This window comes from Anomaloglossus baeobatrachus, chromosome 7, assembly GCF_048569485.1.
Source record: "Anomaloglossus baeobatrachus isolate aAnoBae1 chromosome 7, aAnoBae1.hap1, whole genome shotgun sequence".
Classification (NCBI taxonomy): Eukaryota; Metazoa; Chordata; class Amphibia; order Anura; family Aromobatidae; genus Anomaloglossus; species Anomaloglossus baeobatrachus.
Genome location: NC_134359.1, coordinates 114872189 through 114888907, shown reverse-complemented (window position 1 = coordinate 114888907; position 16719 = coordinate 114872189). Strand labels below are relative to the sequence as shown.

The 16719-nt window shown below is 42.6% G+C and overlaps 1 protein-coding gene across 3 annotated transcripts in view; it reads left to right on the top strand.

Moving 5' to 3' along the window:
• The window catches only part of VPS8 (VPS8 subunit of CORVET complex), a 347729-nt gene that overhangs the window by 302335 nt on the left and 28675 nt on the right, over positions 1-16719 (top strand). For all 3 annotated transcript variants that reach the window (XM_075317598.1, XM_075317599.1, XM_075317597.1), the window contains one exon: positions 1117-1286. In XM_075317598.1, coding sequence (XP_075173713.1) covers positions 1117-1286 — 170 coding nt within the window. The remainder of the gene's footprint in view (positions 1-1116; positions 1287-16719) is intronic.

Sequence of the window (16719 nt, the reverse complement as noted above, 5' to 3'; positions counted from 1 at the left end):
TGATGGATCCTGGTCATGTATAGTGATAATGGGTAGTGATGGATCCTGTCATGTATAGTAATAATGGGTAGTGATGGATCCTGATCATGTATAATAATAATAATGGGTAGTGATGGATTCTGTCATGTATAGTAATAATGGGTAGTGATGGATTCTGTCATGTATAGTAATAATGGGTAGTGATGGATCCTGTCATGGGTAGTGATGGATCCTGATGATGTATAGTAATAATGGATAGTGATGGATCCTGATGATGTATAGTAATAATGGGTAGTGATGGATCCTGATCATGTATAGTAATAATGGGTAGTGATGGATCTTGATTATGTATAGTAATAATGGGTAGTAATGGATCCTGATCATGTATAGTAATAATGGGTAGTGATGGATCCTGGTCATGTATATTAATAATGGGTAGTGATGGATCCTGATTATGTATAGTAATAATGGGTAGTGATGGATCCTGATTATGTATAGTAATAATGGGTAGTGATGGATCCTGATTATGTATAGTAATAATGGGTAGTGATGGATCCTGATTATGTATAGTAATAATGGGTAGTGATGGATCCTGGTCATTGATAGTAATAATGGGTAGTGATGGATCCTGATTATGTATAGTAATAATGGGTAGTGATGGATCCTGATCATGTATAGTAATAATGGGTAGTGATGGATCCTGGTCATGTATAGTAATAATGGGTAGTGGTGGATCCTGGTCATGAATAGTAATAATGGGTAGTGGTGGATCCTGGTCATGAATAGTAATAATGGGTAGTGGTGGATCCTGGTCATGTATAGTAATAATGGGTAGTGGTGGATCCTGGTCATGAATAGTAATAATGGGTAGTGGTGGATCCTGGTCATGTATAGTAATAATGGGTAGTGGTGGATCCTGGTCATGAATAGTAATAATGGGTAGTGGTGGATCCTGGTCATGTATAGTGATAATAGATAGTTATGAATTCTGGTTGCGGTAAGTTTTGACATTGTTGTGTGTTAAGTTCACTTTATGGGACGCTTTTGCAGGGTTTTTGAGGCGGGTCCCGGCAGAATGCACCTGATAAAGCCTTTGTGCTCACATAGTTATAAGACGCTTATTTTTTGTTTGGACAGACACTATTAGAGACTACCACAAGCTTACTGAACCAAGACCTGCACTGGTCCCTGCGCAATCTTAAGGGTTCGATTACTAAGGCGCTTGTACCAAAGCAGGATTACTGTTGTGTCTGCCTACAGCAGTACAAGAAGAGGCAAGAATCCAGCGATGATATCATTATTTTCAGGTAGGTGCCTTGTTAAAACACTTATTACAATTTTCATAAATTTCTACACAATTCGTAAAATACGACATTTTCTTCTCCGGAAATGTAACCCCCCGCCGTGTGCACATGCTCTGATCCTTCACTGGAGGCGAGACGTGATATATGTCTCTCGATCACAGCCTCCGAGGTGGAGCTTATTCCGAGGGATTCCAACCGTTCTCTTTTATCTTTTCAGTGTTTCACTTACATCTTGCTTCTGTGTGAATTTGTCAATATTCTTTTGCTTTATGCACTTAGTGTTGTGCCTCCATTCTGGTGTAAAAGTCCCAAAGGCATCTTAATAGCATATGAAGTAGAAACAGCAGCTTAGAGGAAATGTCACTGCATTCACCGTCACTTGTCCTTGCACGCTTTTTCTAGTGACCTTATCTACCTCTGCCCATGGCGACAAAAATTAAATTGTAAGCCTGAGATCTGCAGTTGGAGTGCAGTTTTTAAAAGCGAGTTTTGTTCTATGTGAAAATCTGTCACTGCAAGTGCACAGGTTAACCCTTGCACCACCACATCATGCAAAGTTATGTTATATGGATGCAGCGTCTATATGGATCGGGCTCATGAACTGAGCTGGCACCCTACTTGGCAGGTGTCGGCTGTGTTACACAGCCAACATCTGCCCATAATGACAGAGGCCGGCCGTAGATCCGATCGCTGTTATTTCATCTTTTTAAAATGTTTCCATGTCAAACACTGACAGTGGCATTTAATGATTGTTGCCAGTAAGAACATGCTTTAGATCCAACAGGTCCTTTCGCAATGCAATTGCAGAGTGTTGTTGGCTTAGCATTGCAGCCAGGGCCCTGCTAAAATCCCCCATAGTTGCCATGTTGGTCTTCCTATCAGAGGTGTATCTAGGCTTTCTGGCACCCAGGGCAAGAATTCTGTTTGGTGCCTCCCCCCCCCCCCGCTCCGCAGTTTGGGTAGTCGTCATGTGACCGCTCATTCATATATGGTTTGCACACTTAGTCATGTCCAGATGAGCTGCTCTTTCTAACGCTCTCAATGTCAAATGGGAAACAGAAAAGTAGAAAGGGAAGTGAATCGTCACATGACCAAATATGAAAATTGCATGAGTGGAGAGATGACTGCTGAGTGAGCAGAGCTGAATCCTGACAGGGAGTATATTACATACTGTCCAGGTTTATGATGAAAGTCTGCAGTGACTCTAGGTGACTGCAGACTTCTGAACGCATGCTCTGCACACTTTTAGGATTCTCTCATATCAGTTGGCAAGAGTGGACGATCATATCAGCACAATTATGCCGGATACTGCACATCCGCCTCATTGATTTGAATAAGAGTAGATGTGCAGTACCTGGCCGCGGCCACTATCAGGAGACGAAGCAAAATTGAGTACTCCGGCCATCTGCTGCCACCGCTGATAACAAGAACAGCCGATTGGCAGGGTTCCGGACCCATCCAATCAGACATTGATGACTTATACTGGGAATGCAGGGGAATCCTGACAGTGTGCACAGCGCTATATCACCATTCATCAGTCTGCTGTCACATAGGGATTACAGAAATCTGTCTAGAGCTCAGAAAACAGTAAGGCTACATGCGCACGCTGCTTTTTTTGCTGCTTTTTTGCTGCTTTTTTGGCTGCAGTTTTGTCAGCAGAACTTTCTGACATTTGACTTCCCAGCAAAGTCTATGAGAAGTCAGATTTGTCATGCGCACATTGCAGTTTATTTGTCATCGTTTTTTTTGTCAAAAGTTTGTGACAAAAAAAATGCAGCATGTTCATTCTTCCTGCGTTTTTGTCAACATTTGTCACCCATTGAAATCAATGAGGGCATCAAAAATGCAGGAAAAATGCATGCTAATCAAAAGTGGTGCATTTTACCTGCCTTTTACCAGCGTTTTTGGTACCAAAAACGCAGGTGATTTGTCAGGAAGTGAGGTAACAGGCAAGTGGTCCCGTCCTGTCCCGTCCTCCACGTGTTCCCCGAAGTACCGCTGTCCCCAGGGGAGATGATGTGGAGGACGGGACTATCAGCGGTGGCGGCAGCGAGAGGGAAAAATCAATGTTTTCAGCTGCCAATGTCCAGCTGCCGCCGCCGCTGATAGTCCCGTCCTTCACGTGTTCCCCAAAGTACCGCTGTCCCCAGCGTGCACGCACAGGGGAGATGATGTGGAGGACGGGACTATCAGTGGCAGCGAGAGGGAAAAATCAATTTTTTCAGCTGCCAATGTCCATGCCCCTCTCGCTGCCGCCGCTGATAGTCCCGTCCTCCACGTGTTCACTGAACTACTGCTGTCCCCAGCGTGCACGCACAGGGGAGATGATGGACCCCTCTCGCTGCCACCGCCGCCGCTGATAGTCCTGTCCTCCACGCTCCTGTCAGCTCCACGCAGTAGCGCGATCAGCTGAGCTGTCACTGAGGTTACTCGCGGCCACCGCTGGATTCAGCGGTGGCCGCGGGCAACCTCAGTGACAGCTCAGCTGATCGCGCAGCTCTCTTCAGTTGCTGCGTGGAGCTGACCGGAGCGGCGGTGTCTTCTGCAGCTCCGGTCACCTCCATGCAGCAGAGCTGGAAGCGACGCTGGACCATCCTGGATTACACCGGACATGGAGGGCTTTTTGGGGCTTATTAAATGGGAGAACGAGAGGGAATTTGTTAGTGTTTTTTATTTCTAATAAAGGATTTTTTCAGGTGGGTGTTTATTTACTGTAACTTACAGATTAATCATGGAAGGTATCTCGGGGAGACGCCTGACATGATTAATCTATGACTTATTGGCAGCTATGGGCTGCCAATAACTCCTTATTACCCCGATTTGCCAACGCACCAGGGCAAATCAGGAAGAGCCGGGTACTGTCCCAGAACAGCCGCATCTAATGGATGCGGCCATTCTGGGCGGCTGCTGACTGATATTGTTAGGCTGGGGGGCTCCCCATAACGTGGGGCTCCCCATCCTGAGAATACCAGCCTTCAGCAGTATGGCTTTCTCTGGCTGGCATTAAAATTGGGGGGAACCGCACGCCAGTTTTTTTTAATTATTTATTTATTTCTAATTTTTTTTTTTTCAATTCAACAAGCTTTATGGGCTTGTTTGAACTGAAAAATACATGATACAATTGTTGACAAAACTGCAGCCAAAAATGCACCAAAAAAGCAGCAAAAAAGCACCTACATTTTTTGTGACATTTCCAGGCTCTCTCTGACAAGGTGCAGTTTTGGCTGCAGTTTTGGCTGCAGTTTGTGAACACGAAAAAGAAGCAGCGTGCGCATGTAGCCTAAACTGGGAAAAAAAATATGTGACTTGGAAATTGCATGTTGTCCTCAGAATTGGTTCAGATATACACGGCTCCATTGTAAACCGACAAAACCGTCCATCTAAAGAAGCCGCACAGTAACTGCTCTAAACCTGTGTAAATGTTAGTGTAGTGTCAGTGTGTTAATATGCTCACCGATCAATGTCTTCTCTGGTGTCCAGCGCCGCTCCGGTCCTTTCTTGAGTCACCTGATCGCTCTACAGACTCTCCGGGTCACACTCTGCTCTACACAACACAGAGGAGGCTTTTACAGCGTAAGTCTATGTAGTGTCAGAATGAGGCCCAGAACAAGGCTCCATAGACGTACACAGAGAAAACAAGGCTCCATAGACTTATACTGAGAGACTTCACTCACACACAGAGCAAAGTGGTCCGCAGTCTGAACAGGCGTCACGTGACTCAGAAGAGCAGCGCAGCGGTGCTGGACACCGGAGAAGGCACTAGGGGAATATATTAACACGCCGACACTATAGTACACTAACCTTTACACAGAATGTAAGGGGGCGGGGAGGAATATACTATACTACGACCACAGACAGTAAGAGGTCATCTTGTATATAACAACGGATGTCTGTAGTCACAATATATTATATACCAGTCATGTATTCTCCTGTATACTGGATGTAATATACTACTGTATGTGCACAGACATCAGATGGTATATACAGGATAATATGCACTGGCAATATCTGATATTCTGTACTCCGCATATGTAACAGTCACATATCCTGTATATAACGTAGGATCTCTGGATACCACAATCTCCTTCAGAGATAGATAAGTATATGATATACAGCGACTACAGACATTAGATGTCAGATTTAGGATAATATGTAATAGTATATAATATACCATGACTGCAGAATTTGAGATTTTACACCAGTCACATATTATCTGTATATAACATCTGGTGTCTGTATATAGGATATAACACCCAGTATACAGGAGAATACAGGACGTGTGTGTGTGGGGGCGGGTGGGTAGGTATATACAGGGTGGTCCAAAGGTAGGTGGACAGTATGCGTAATAGGGTTATCAAACATAGTGTAAAGTGAAACTGACTCAATTGCCCCTAGCAACCAATCAGATTCCACTTTTCATTCTTCACAGACTCTTTGGAAAATGAAAGGTGGAATCTGATTGGTTGCTAAGGGCAGCTGAGTCAATTTCACTTTACACCAAGTTTGATAACCCCATTACACACACTGTCCACCTACTTTTGGACCACCCTGTATATATGTATACACTATGATTACAGAAATCAGATATTACACCACCGGCCACATATTATCTGTAAATAATATCTGGTATTTGTATATAGTATACCACATACAGTATACAGGAGAGTGTGTGACTGGTGTATAATATATTGACTGCAGATGTCTGATATACTATAAGATTGCACTCTCAAAAGCAAAAAAATGAGGAATGAAGAAGGTTTGTTCTTTGCAAAATTCTTGTATTTTTATTTTTATTGAAATGTGACAGGGGAACGTTTCGGCCCAATAGAAGGCCTTTCTCACGCCTAGTCACTAGGATGAAGAAAAAATGGTAATCAGTTTTATACAATAATATACAATATTTACATATATACAAATAAATAACATAAAAACCATGGGAGGTATGGTCTTGATGCATTTGAGACAACGACAAGAGATATAAGAGATCATAAAAAGGTTGAAAAAGATACATATAGAAAGTAATAAGTTATTAGTAGAGAGAAGATAGTAGCTTAGTATACAGTATACAGTATACAGTATACTATTCTATTGGGCCGAAACGTTCCCCTGTCACATTTCAATAAAAATAAAAATACAAGAATTTTGCAAAGAACAAACCTTGTTCATTCCTCATTTTTTTGCTTTTGAGAGTGCAATGTTGTAATTTTGACTGTAATACTGGACCTTGGTCCTCACATTTGCACCTCAACCTCCTTTACTTGGCCGTGTGCACACCAAATTTCTCCAAAAAAAAAAAAATGATATACTATAAGTACATAATATCAGACATTACACCTGTCACATATTATCTTGTATATAACATCTGATGTCCATACATACGAGTATATACAAGATAGTATGTGACAGTTGTAATGTCTGATATTATGTACTTATAGTATATTGGGTATCTACAGTCAATATATCATACACCAGTCATATATTCTCCTGTATACTGTATGTGTGATCACAGATGTAGCCTGCGGGCTGTATTTTCCTTGGTCTGGTATATGATATACTGTGATTACAGACATGAGATTATATATACCAATATGTGATGTCTGTATCACAGTATGTCATATACCAGTCACACACTAATCTGTATATGAACAGTGTTATATATTTACTGATCACACCTGGCCCTGGCTGCAGGACATCACATATATAAGGCGCTGTATATGATGTATAATGTCCTGGAGCCGGGCACAGCAGCAGTCAGTGTGTGGTGCTGTTGTACACTGGTGTCTGCTGTCAGTGTGTGGTGCTGTACACTGGTGTCTGCTGTCAGTGTGTGGTGCTGTACACTGGTGTCTGCTGTCAGTGTGTGGTGCTCTTGTACACTGGTGTCTGCTGTGCTGTCAGTGTGCGATGCTTGCATACTGGTGTCTGATGTCCCTCACTGTGAGTTATTGAGGCAGCTTGGCTGTGTGATCTGATCTGTGCGGAGGCTGGAGCCATAACTCGCCACATCTCAGCGCCTCCACAGACACAGGATCCGGCCCCGACCTCCTGCACGGACCATGCGACCTCTTCTCTGTCTCTGATGAGGAAGCAGCCCGGCCTGCGTGCTGGGAACATCAGGTCAGCAGACGCCCACACAGCACTAAGTGTGGCTCTGTCTGAGGCACTAGGCCGGCCGCACTGTGTACATATACATACGGTACACTGTTGGCAGCAGACAGTCGGGCAGCCTGAAACTGCCGCTGAGGGAGCAGCCCTGGGGGTGGGGGGGCATTTGCATCTCTGCCTCCAGGACCAGCGCGCACCCTGCAGAGAATTGCCGGCTGCCATTACCGAGGGCGGCAAACTCCGCCGCCAGGGAGACTCTCAGAGGAGAGCGCTGCATCAGGCAGCCCGACAGCGCCCCCCTGAGAGCTGCGCCCGGGGCAGATGCCCCACCAGCCCCCCTAGATACGCCTCTGCTTCCGATGAACGCCAGTCTGTGGCTAAGCTTTATAGGTATTTATAGAAACACAGTTTAACCATCTATAGTTAAACAATATAAAGTATAAGCAATCAAGTGATTTACATAATCAATTTTCTTTTTTCGACTAAAAGAAAAAACAATAAAATAATAAAAAAAAGTTTTAAATATAAATAAAAATTGAATCACCATACTATTCCTATTTAACAAAAATAAAATACTGTATATACTCGAGTGTAAGCCGAGTTTTTCCTGCCCCTTTTTTTATGCTAAAAAACGCCCCCTTTCGGCTTACACTCGTGTGAGGATCTCACAAAACATTATTCTCACCTGTCCTCCGTTCCTGCGGTGTCCTCTAACCTGCTGCTTGCAGACTGCACATAGGCCCTTCCATGATCGCCTCCGCTGCACGGGGCCACTGCTGCTGTCATCGCTTTACTTCAGTTGAATGCTTTGTGGTGGCGGCACATGCATCGGGCACGATCATGAAGGGGTCTATGTGCGGTCTGCAAGAAGCACCCCTCGATGATCGCAGTCTGGGCCGGGGCTACCACTGCTGTCACCGCGTTACTGCAGTTGGATGCGCTGCCGCAAAGCATTAAACTGAAGTAAAACGATGACAGCAGCGCTGGTCCCGTGCACCGAATGCGATCATGGAGAAGTGCGGTCTGTAGGAAGCAGGTAAGATGACACTACAGGAACGGAGGACAGCTGAGAATATTTATTTTTTTTGTATGTGTATGTGAACAATAGCATAATAGTAGACAAGAAGGGGACCACAATAAGGACATTACTAAATGATGGGGTACATTACTACAGGATGGGGGCACAAGAATGGGGTACATTACTACAGAATGGAGCACAAGGATGGGGTACATTACTACACAATGGGGCACATTACTACAGGATGAGGCACAAGGATGGGCACATAACTCATAACTACAGGATGGGCACATTACTGCAGGATGGGGCACAAGTATGGGCACATTATTGAAGGATGGGGCACAAGGATGGGCACATTACTACAGGATTGGGCACAAGCATGGGGCACATTACTACAGGAGACAAGGATGGGCACATGACATTACATTATATTGGGGTTTATTTTTATATTTGAAATTTACCAGTAGCTGCTTTATTTCCCACCTTAGGATTATACTTGAGTCAATAAGTTTCCCAGTTTTTTGTAGTAAAATTAGGGGCCTCGGATAATAGTCAGGTCAACTTATACTCGAGTATATACGGTAATTGTTAAAATACACATTTGCTATTGCCGGGTCCTTAAACGTCTGATCTATCACTTTATAAAGTTATTTTAACTGTACATTAATCTTAAAAGAACAAAAGTCAAAACGTAATGATAACTTTTTTCAATTTTTCCCCACCAAAGTTCAATAAAAAACAAACAGAACATTGTATGTATGCCAAAATGATATAAAAAAAATGTAAGCTAAGCGTGCAAAAAAAAGCCATCCCACCGCTCCATTGATGGCAAAATTAAAACGTTATAATTGGTTTCAGTAAATAACAGCACAATTTTTTTTTTTATTCATTTTTTTTATTGGGTTTTTTTTTTTTTTTAAACAAACTTTTGAATTTTTTTTTACTACTAAACCAATATAAAAAAAAAAAATATGAGTTTGATATTGCCAAACTCTTACTGCCCTGAAGAATCATATTGCCAGGTTATTTTTCCTGCATAATTAATACTACAGATATGGGAATATGTATTAAAAAATACATCTAAAAAGGCCAAAATATTTGAGAGGTAATCCCCCTGCATCCTGCCATTCCCCAAAGTTAGACTGACCTGTACAGTCCAATATAGGAAAGTGTAATTCCATTGTCTGCTGGGATTTAATGCAGTAACCATTTTTGACATTTTGGCAACCTTCACTGTTGCAATTTCAGTATTCAACTCCGCTGTCTTTTGAAATACTGGGGACATTATGCACTTTCCTTCAACCAAGCAAGACTTTGTTTCCTTTTTTCTCTACATGTGGAACACATTATCTAAATGGGAATTGCTAGGAATAGTAAGCTCTTTATAACCCATATCCTGGACTAGAGGCTCCCTTATACACTATATATTGTCAGCAAGTTGCCAATCAGTGGTGGGGGCGGGGTTACATAGATTAGCTGGACTGCCTGGCAGGAACATCTAGTCCTGCAGTGATAATTTCCTGCTGATAAAACACTGATTGTATTGAAACTACAAGGAGCTGCTGACCAAGTGACACATCCCAGAAGTCAAGTTCTCTGCCTCAACATTATAACGCTGTCAGATTAAATGGCAAAAACCTGCTGACAGATTCCCTTTAATTGTATGATGTTTCTTAGGAATATACTGTATAGATGCTGTTCCCCTTTATTGTGCATGTTCACAAAGTACATTTCACATGTTATATTGTAGGATGTGACATTGAAATTATTAACATTTCCATTGCTAAAAGGGATTTTTCATAGCTTTACCATTGATGAATTAGAGGTGGAATAGGTCATTCATGAGCTTAGTGGTTAGAAGTGGCTTAGTGGTTAGCAGTCTTGTAGCGCTGGGATCCTGGGTTCAAATCCCACCAAGGCAACATCTCCAAGGAATTTGTACAAGTGCATCTCAATAAATTAGAATATCCTCAAAAAGTTAATTTATTTCAATACAAAAAGGGAAACACACATATTATATAGTCATTACAAACATAGTGATCTATTTGAAGTGTTTATTTCTGTTAATGTTGATGGTTATGGCTTACAGCCAATGAAAACCCAAAAGTTATTATCTCAGAAAATTAGAATAATTACCAGAAAAGACCTGCAAAGGCTTCCTAAGACTTTAAATTGTCCCTTAGTCTGGTTCAGTAGGCTACACAATCATGGGGAAGACTGCTGACTTGACAGATATCCAGAAGGCAGTCATTGACACACTCCACAAGGAGGGTAAGCCACAAAAGGTCATTACTAAAGAAGCTGTCTGTTCACTGAGTGCTAAATCCAAGCATATTAATGGAAAGTTGAGTGGAAGGAAAAAGTGTAGTAGAAAAAGGGACACAAGCAACCAGGATAACAGCAGCCTTGCAAGGATTGTAAAGAAAAGGCCATTCAAAAATTTGGAGTAGATACACAAGGAGTGGACTGCTGCTGGAGTCAGTGCTTCAAGAACCACCACACACAGATGTATCCAGGACATGAGCTATAACTGTCACATTCCTTGTGTCAAGCCACTCATGACCAATAGACATTGCCAGAAGAGTCTTACCTGGGTCAAGGAGAAAAAGAACTGGACTGTTGCTCAGTGGTCCAAGGTGATGTTTTCAGATGAAAGTAAATTTTGCATTTCATTTGGAAATTGTGGTTCCAGAGTCTGGAGGAAGAGTGGAGAGGCCACAATCCAAGCTGCTTGAAGTCTAGTGTGAAGTGTCCATAATCTGTGATGGTTTGGGGAGCCATGTCATCTGCTGCTGTAGGTCCACTGTGTTTTATCAAGACCAAAGTCAGCGCAGCCGTCTACCTGGAAATGTTAGAGCACTTCATGCTTCTATCTACCGACAAGCTTTCTGGAGATGGAAATTTCATTTTCCAGCAGGACTTGGCACCTGTCCACACTGCCAAATTACCAATACCTGGTTTCCTAACCACAGTATCACTGTGCATAATTGGCCAGCAAACTCGCCTGACCTAAACCACATAGAGAATCTCTGGGGTAATGTCAAGAAGAAGATGAGAGACACCAGACCCAACAATGCAGATGAGCTGAAGGCTGCTGTAAAAGCAACCTGGGCTTCAATAACCCTTCAGCAGTACCACAGGCTGATCGCCTCCATGACACGCCGCATTGATGCAGTAATTTATGCAATTGGAGCCCGACCACGTATTGAGTACATTTGCTGTACAGACTTCTCAGTAGGCGCCAATATTTCTGAGATTAAAATTATTTTTTCAGTTGGTCTTATATAATATTATACTTTTCTGCGATAATGACTTTTGGGTTTTCATTGGCTGTAAGCCATAATCATCAACAATGACAGGAATAAACACTTGAAATAGATCCCTCTGTGTGTAATGACTCTATATAATATATTGGTTTCCTTTTTGTATTGAATTACTGAAACAAATTAACTTTTTGAGGATATTCTAATTTATTGAGATGCACTTGTATGTTCTCCCTGGGTTTGTGTGGGTTTCATCCAGGGTCTCTGGTTTCCTCACACATGCCAATGACATACTGATAGGGAATGTAGATTGTGAGCCCCCATGGGGACAGGGATGATCACCTCTGTAAAGTCCTGTGGAATTAATAGCGCTATATAAGTGAGTAAAATACATGACTAAATTGATGTTAAATTGTTGGAGTCTATCCACTTCATTATTTACATAAAGTCAGCTGCTTATCTGTACAGAAGGCAAGGAATCTGCAGAGAATCTAACTGAAATTCACCCAAATATAGGCACTCCTGTCCCTATAAATGAAGAGATACCATTATTGTACGCAGGACACACATTCATGGTTTATTCTAAACATAGTCCACCAATGTTTGAGTCCCATATAACCCCATTAGTTTACATTTGGTCCAAAGATACTATGAAACAGAGTCATAAAGGGCTTGTCTCATTTTGTTAAATGGGTTAAGGGTGCTTTACACGCTGCGACATCGCTAGCGATCTCGTTAGCGATGTGTCACGCCAGATCGCAGATGCGATCTGCTGAGATCGCACCTGTGACCGGCGTTTCAAAAAAACCGACCTATGTGCGATCTCGGCAGATTGCATCTGCGATCTGGCGTGTCACATCGCTAACGTGATCGCTAGCGATGTCGCAGCGTGTAAAGCACACTTTAAATTGCAAAGTGCTTGTAAAAAGTGGAGGGAATTAATTCTATTGTGTACTTCTCATTACATAGGTAATAAAGGTAAAAAGGTTTTTTTTCAGCTCACCCGGTAATCAGTAGAACTGGTTCCTCTGTCCAGGACGGTGCAAGAAGGTGGGCTCCATGTTCAGGAGTGGAATGGCAATAGGTTTTGGAAAGGTGTTTCCTGTCCAGCAACATGTCCAGAGATGGTTTAGTTAAAATTTCATTTTATTTTAGAAAAAACATAAAACTAACATGACGCCAGATGGACATCCAGAGCAGATGAAAAACGTCTTACGCGTTTCAAGCTGATGTGGCTTTTAATCTTAGACCTAACGTGTTGTTGGACAGGAAACACCTTTCCAAAACTGAAACACCTTTCCAAAATACCACTGCAGTATATGAGAGATTTTGGATAAGGAACATGTTCTTGCAATCTTTTTTTATTTAGAACCTCTTTGCTTGTGAGTCTCCCTGGGACTTGAACCAACAACCATTCTAAATTAGCAGAGCCCATGGGTCAAACGTTTAGCTCCTGCCTGTAATTGTAACTACAGGCAGGAGCTAAACTTATGACCCACGGAATCTGCTAATTTAGAATCCACAACCACTGCCCTGAAGCTTGCCACTGCACAACCGCCTCTATTAGCAGCATGGCAAAGCACACAAATCGGACCAGCAAAGCACACAAATCGGACCAGCAAAGCAACCATGCTTTGGGTCTGAACTGTCAGTATTTAGGCGCACACTGAGATCGGCAACCAGAGAGGCGCAGGAGTGGTGCGCAAAGGAGAGGCAAAGGTGAAAGAAGATTCGTCAAACCCTTTCATGTAGGTTTCTCACTATAACAGGTTATGCCAGACCTTTAGTTTCAATCAGCTTTGCTTAATAGGTAGTACTGTACAGGCAAATACAAGAAACTTTGTAATGTATCTTAACAGAGACAGTAGCTTTCTTTCCCACTGATCAGACACTTTTTTATCCTACATATGCCTCCTGAACTGGTCATACACTTATTATAAAATTGCTCAATTACATCTTACTCGAGTTGTGTTTCATGACGCTACAACCTCCATTCCATCTTGTCCATTAAACTCCATGGAGAGGGGAGAGGCAGAAAGATGAGGCAGAGGTGAGCTTTCTAGCAAGTCATTTACCTCACCGCATAGCTGATTCACCTCCAAACAGCTCAGCTTTGCTGGATATTGTTCTCCCTGCTGCTGTATACAGTTAGGTCCAGAAATATTTGGACAGTGACACAATTTTCGCGAGTTGGGCTCTGCATGCCACCACATTGGATTTGAAATGAAACCTCTACAACAGAATTCAAGTGCAGATTGTAACATTTAATTTGAAGGTTTGAACAAAAATATCTGATAGAAATGGTAGGAATTGTACACATTTCTTTACAAACACTCCACATTTTAGGAGGTCAAAAGTAATTGGACAAATAAACCAAACCCAAACAAAATATTTTTATTTTCAATATTTTGTTGCGAATCCTTTGGAGGCAATCACTGCCTTAAGTCTGGAACCCATGGACATCACCAAACGCTGGGTTTCCTTCTTCTTAATGCTTTGCCAGGCGTTTACAGCCGCAGCCTTCAGGTCTTGCTTGTTTGTGGGTCTTTCCGTCTTAAGTCTGGATTTGAGCAAGTGAAATGCATGCTCAATTGGGTTAAGATCTGGTGATTGACTTGGCCATTGCAGAATGTTCCACTTTTTTGCACTCATGAACTCCTGGGTAGCTTTGGCTGTATGCTTGGGGTCATTGTCCATCTGTACTATGAAGCGCCGTCCGATCAACTTTGCGGCATTTGGCTGAATCTGGGCTGAAAGTATATCCCGGTACACTTCAGAATTCATCCGGCTACTCTTGTCTGCTGTTATGTCATCAATAAACACAAGTGACCCAGTGCCATTGAAAGCCATGCATGCCCATGCCATCACGTTGCCTCCACCATGTTTTACACAGGATGTGGTGTGCCTTGGATCATGTGCCGTTCCCTTTCTTCTCCAAACTTTTTTCTTCCCATCATTCTGGTACAGGTTGATCTTTGTCTCATCTGTCCATAGAATACTTTTCCAGAACTGAGCTGGCTTCATGAGGTGTTTTTCAGCAAATTTAACTCTGGCCTGTCTATTTTTGGAATTGATGAATGGTTTGCATCTAGATGTGAACCGTTTGTATTTACTTTCATGGGGTCTTCTCTTTACTGTTGACTTAGAGACAAATACACCTACTTCACTGAGAGTGTTCTGGACTTCAGTTGATGTTGTGAACGGGTTCTTCTTCACCAAAGAAAGTATGCGGCGATCATTCACCACTGTTGTCATCCGTGGACGCCCAGGCCTTTTTGAGTTCCCAAGCTCACCAGTCAATTCCTTTTTTCTCAGAATGTACCCGACTGTTGATTTTGCTACTCCAAGCATGTCTGCTATCTCTCTGATGGATTTTTTCTTTTTTTTCAGCCTCAGGATGTTCTGCTTCACCTCAATTGAGAGTTCCTTAGACCGCATGTTGTCTGGTCACAGCAACAGCTTCCAAATGCAAAACCACACACCTGTAATCAACCCCAGACCTTTTAACTACTTCATTGATTACAGGTTAACGAGGGAGACGCCTTCAGAGTTAATTGCAGCCCTTAGAGTCCCTTGTCCAATTACTTTTGGTCCCTTGAAAAAGAGGAGGCTATGCGTTACAGAGCTATGATTCCTAAACCCTTTCTCCGATTTGGATGTGAAAACTCTCATATTGCAGCTGGGAGTGTGCACTTTCAGCCCATATTATATATATAATTGTATTTCTGAACATGTTTTTGTAAACAGCTAAAATAACAAAACTTCTGTCACTGTCCAAATATTTCTAGCCCTGACTGTATATGTCTTTATATGCAAACAAATAAATGAAGAGCAGGAATTATTTTTTGTGTGTTGTGCTGTGAATTATAGAGATCACAGCATTCACTTTCCTCATAAGTATGCACAGTGGATTGCAACTTTAGATTGAGATCATGCAGAGGGGAAAACTGGTAACAAGGGAATATACATGTCAACTAATGGCCAGATATGGTGTTACTCCTCCTGTACACATATATTACAGATTGTTCTGAAAAGGTACAATGTGGGCCCTAGGGTACCATGGCCATGACAAGCATGTCTCATAAATCTAACCAGGTCGTATTTTTTGCAATTTGTTTGTCGCGTTTCGTTACCCTAGGTGTGGGAATACCACACCATTTACAGTCATATGAAAAAGTTTGGGCACCCCTATTAATGTTAAAGGGGTGGTTCACCCATATTTTTTATTGTCTAGATCGATATTATATTGAGAAACAATGTTTCTCTCAAATACCTTGTGTTGTCAATAGTGCCTGTGAGAGGCGCTATTGCAGACCGCTGCTCCCCGTCCAATGACGTACCCGTCCAATGCTGCCACGTCACATCCGTGCAGTCGGCTACAGTCTTCCAGACTCTGAGCTGTGAGCGGTGTTTCACTGCTGTCACAGCCCATTTGCTCCCCCCTCCTCCTCCCTCCTAGCACGGCGCGTCTCCTGCTCCCCCCTCCCTCCTGCCTCCTAGCACAGCACGACGCGTCTCCTGCTCCCCCCTCCCTCCTCCCTCCTTGCAGAACGCTGCAAGCAAGAGATGTGCTGTGAGGGAGGGGGGAGCAGGGAGCAGATGGGCTCAGAATGTAGCCGGCTGCACGGATGTGACGAGGCAGCATTGGACGGATACGTCACTGGACGGGGAGCAGCGGTCTGCAATAGCGCCTCTCACAGGCACTATTGACAACACAAGGTATTTGAGAGAAACATTGTTTCTCAATATAATATCGATCTAGACAATAAAAAATATGGGTGAACCACCCCTTTAACCTTTTTTCTTTATAACAATTTGGGTTTTTGTAACAGCTATTTCAGTTTCATATATCTAATAACTCTTGGACTGAGTAATATTTCTGAATTGAAATGAGGTTTATTGTACTAACAGAAAATGTGCAATCCGCATTTAAACAAAATTTGACCGGTGCAAAAGTATGGGCACCCTTATCAATTTTTTTATTTGAACACTCCTAACTACTTTTTACTGACTTACTAAAGCACTAAATTGGTTTTGTAACCTCATTGAG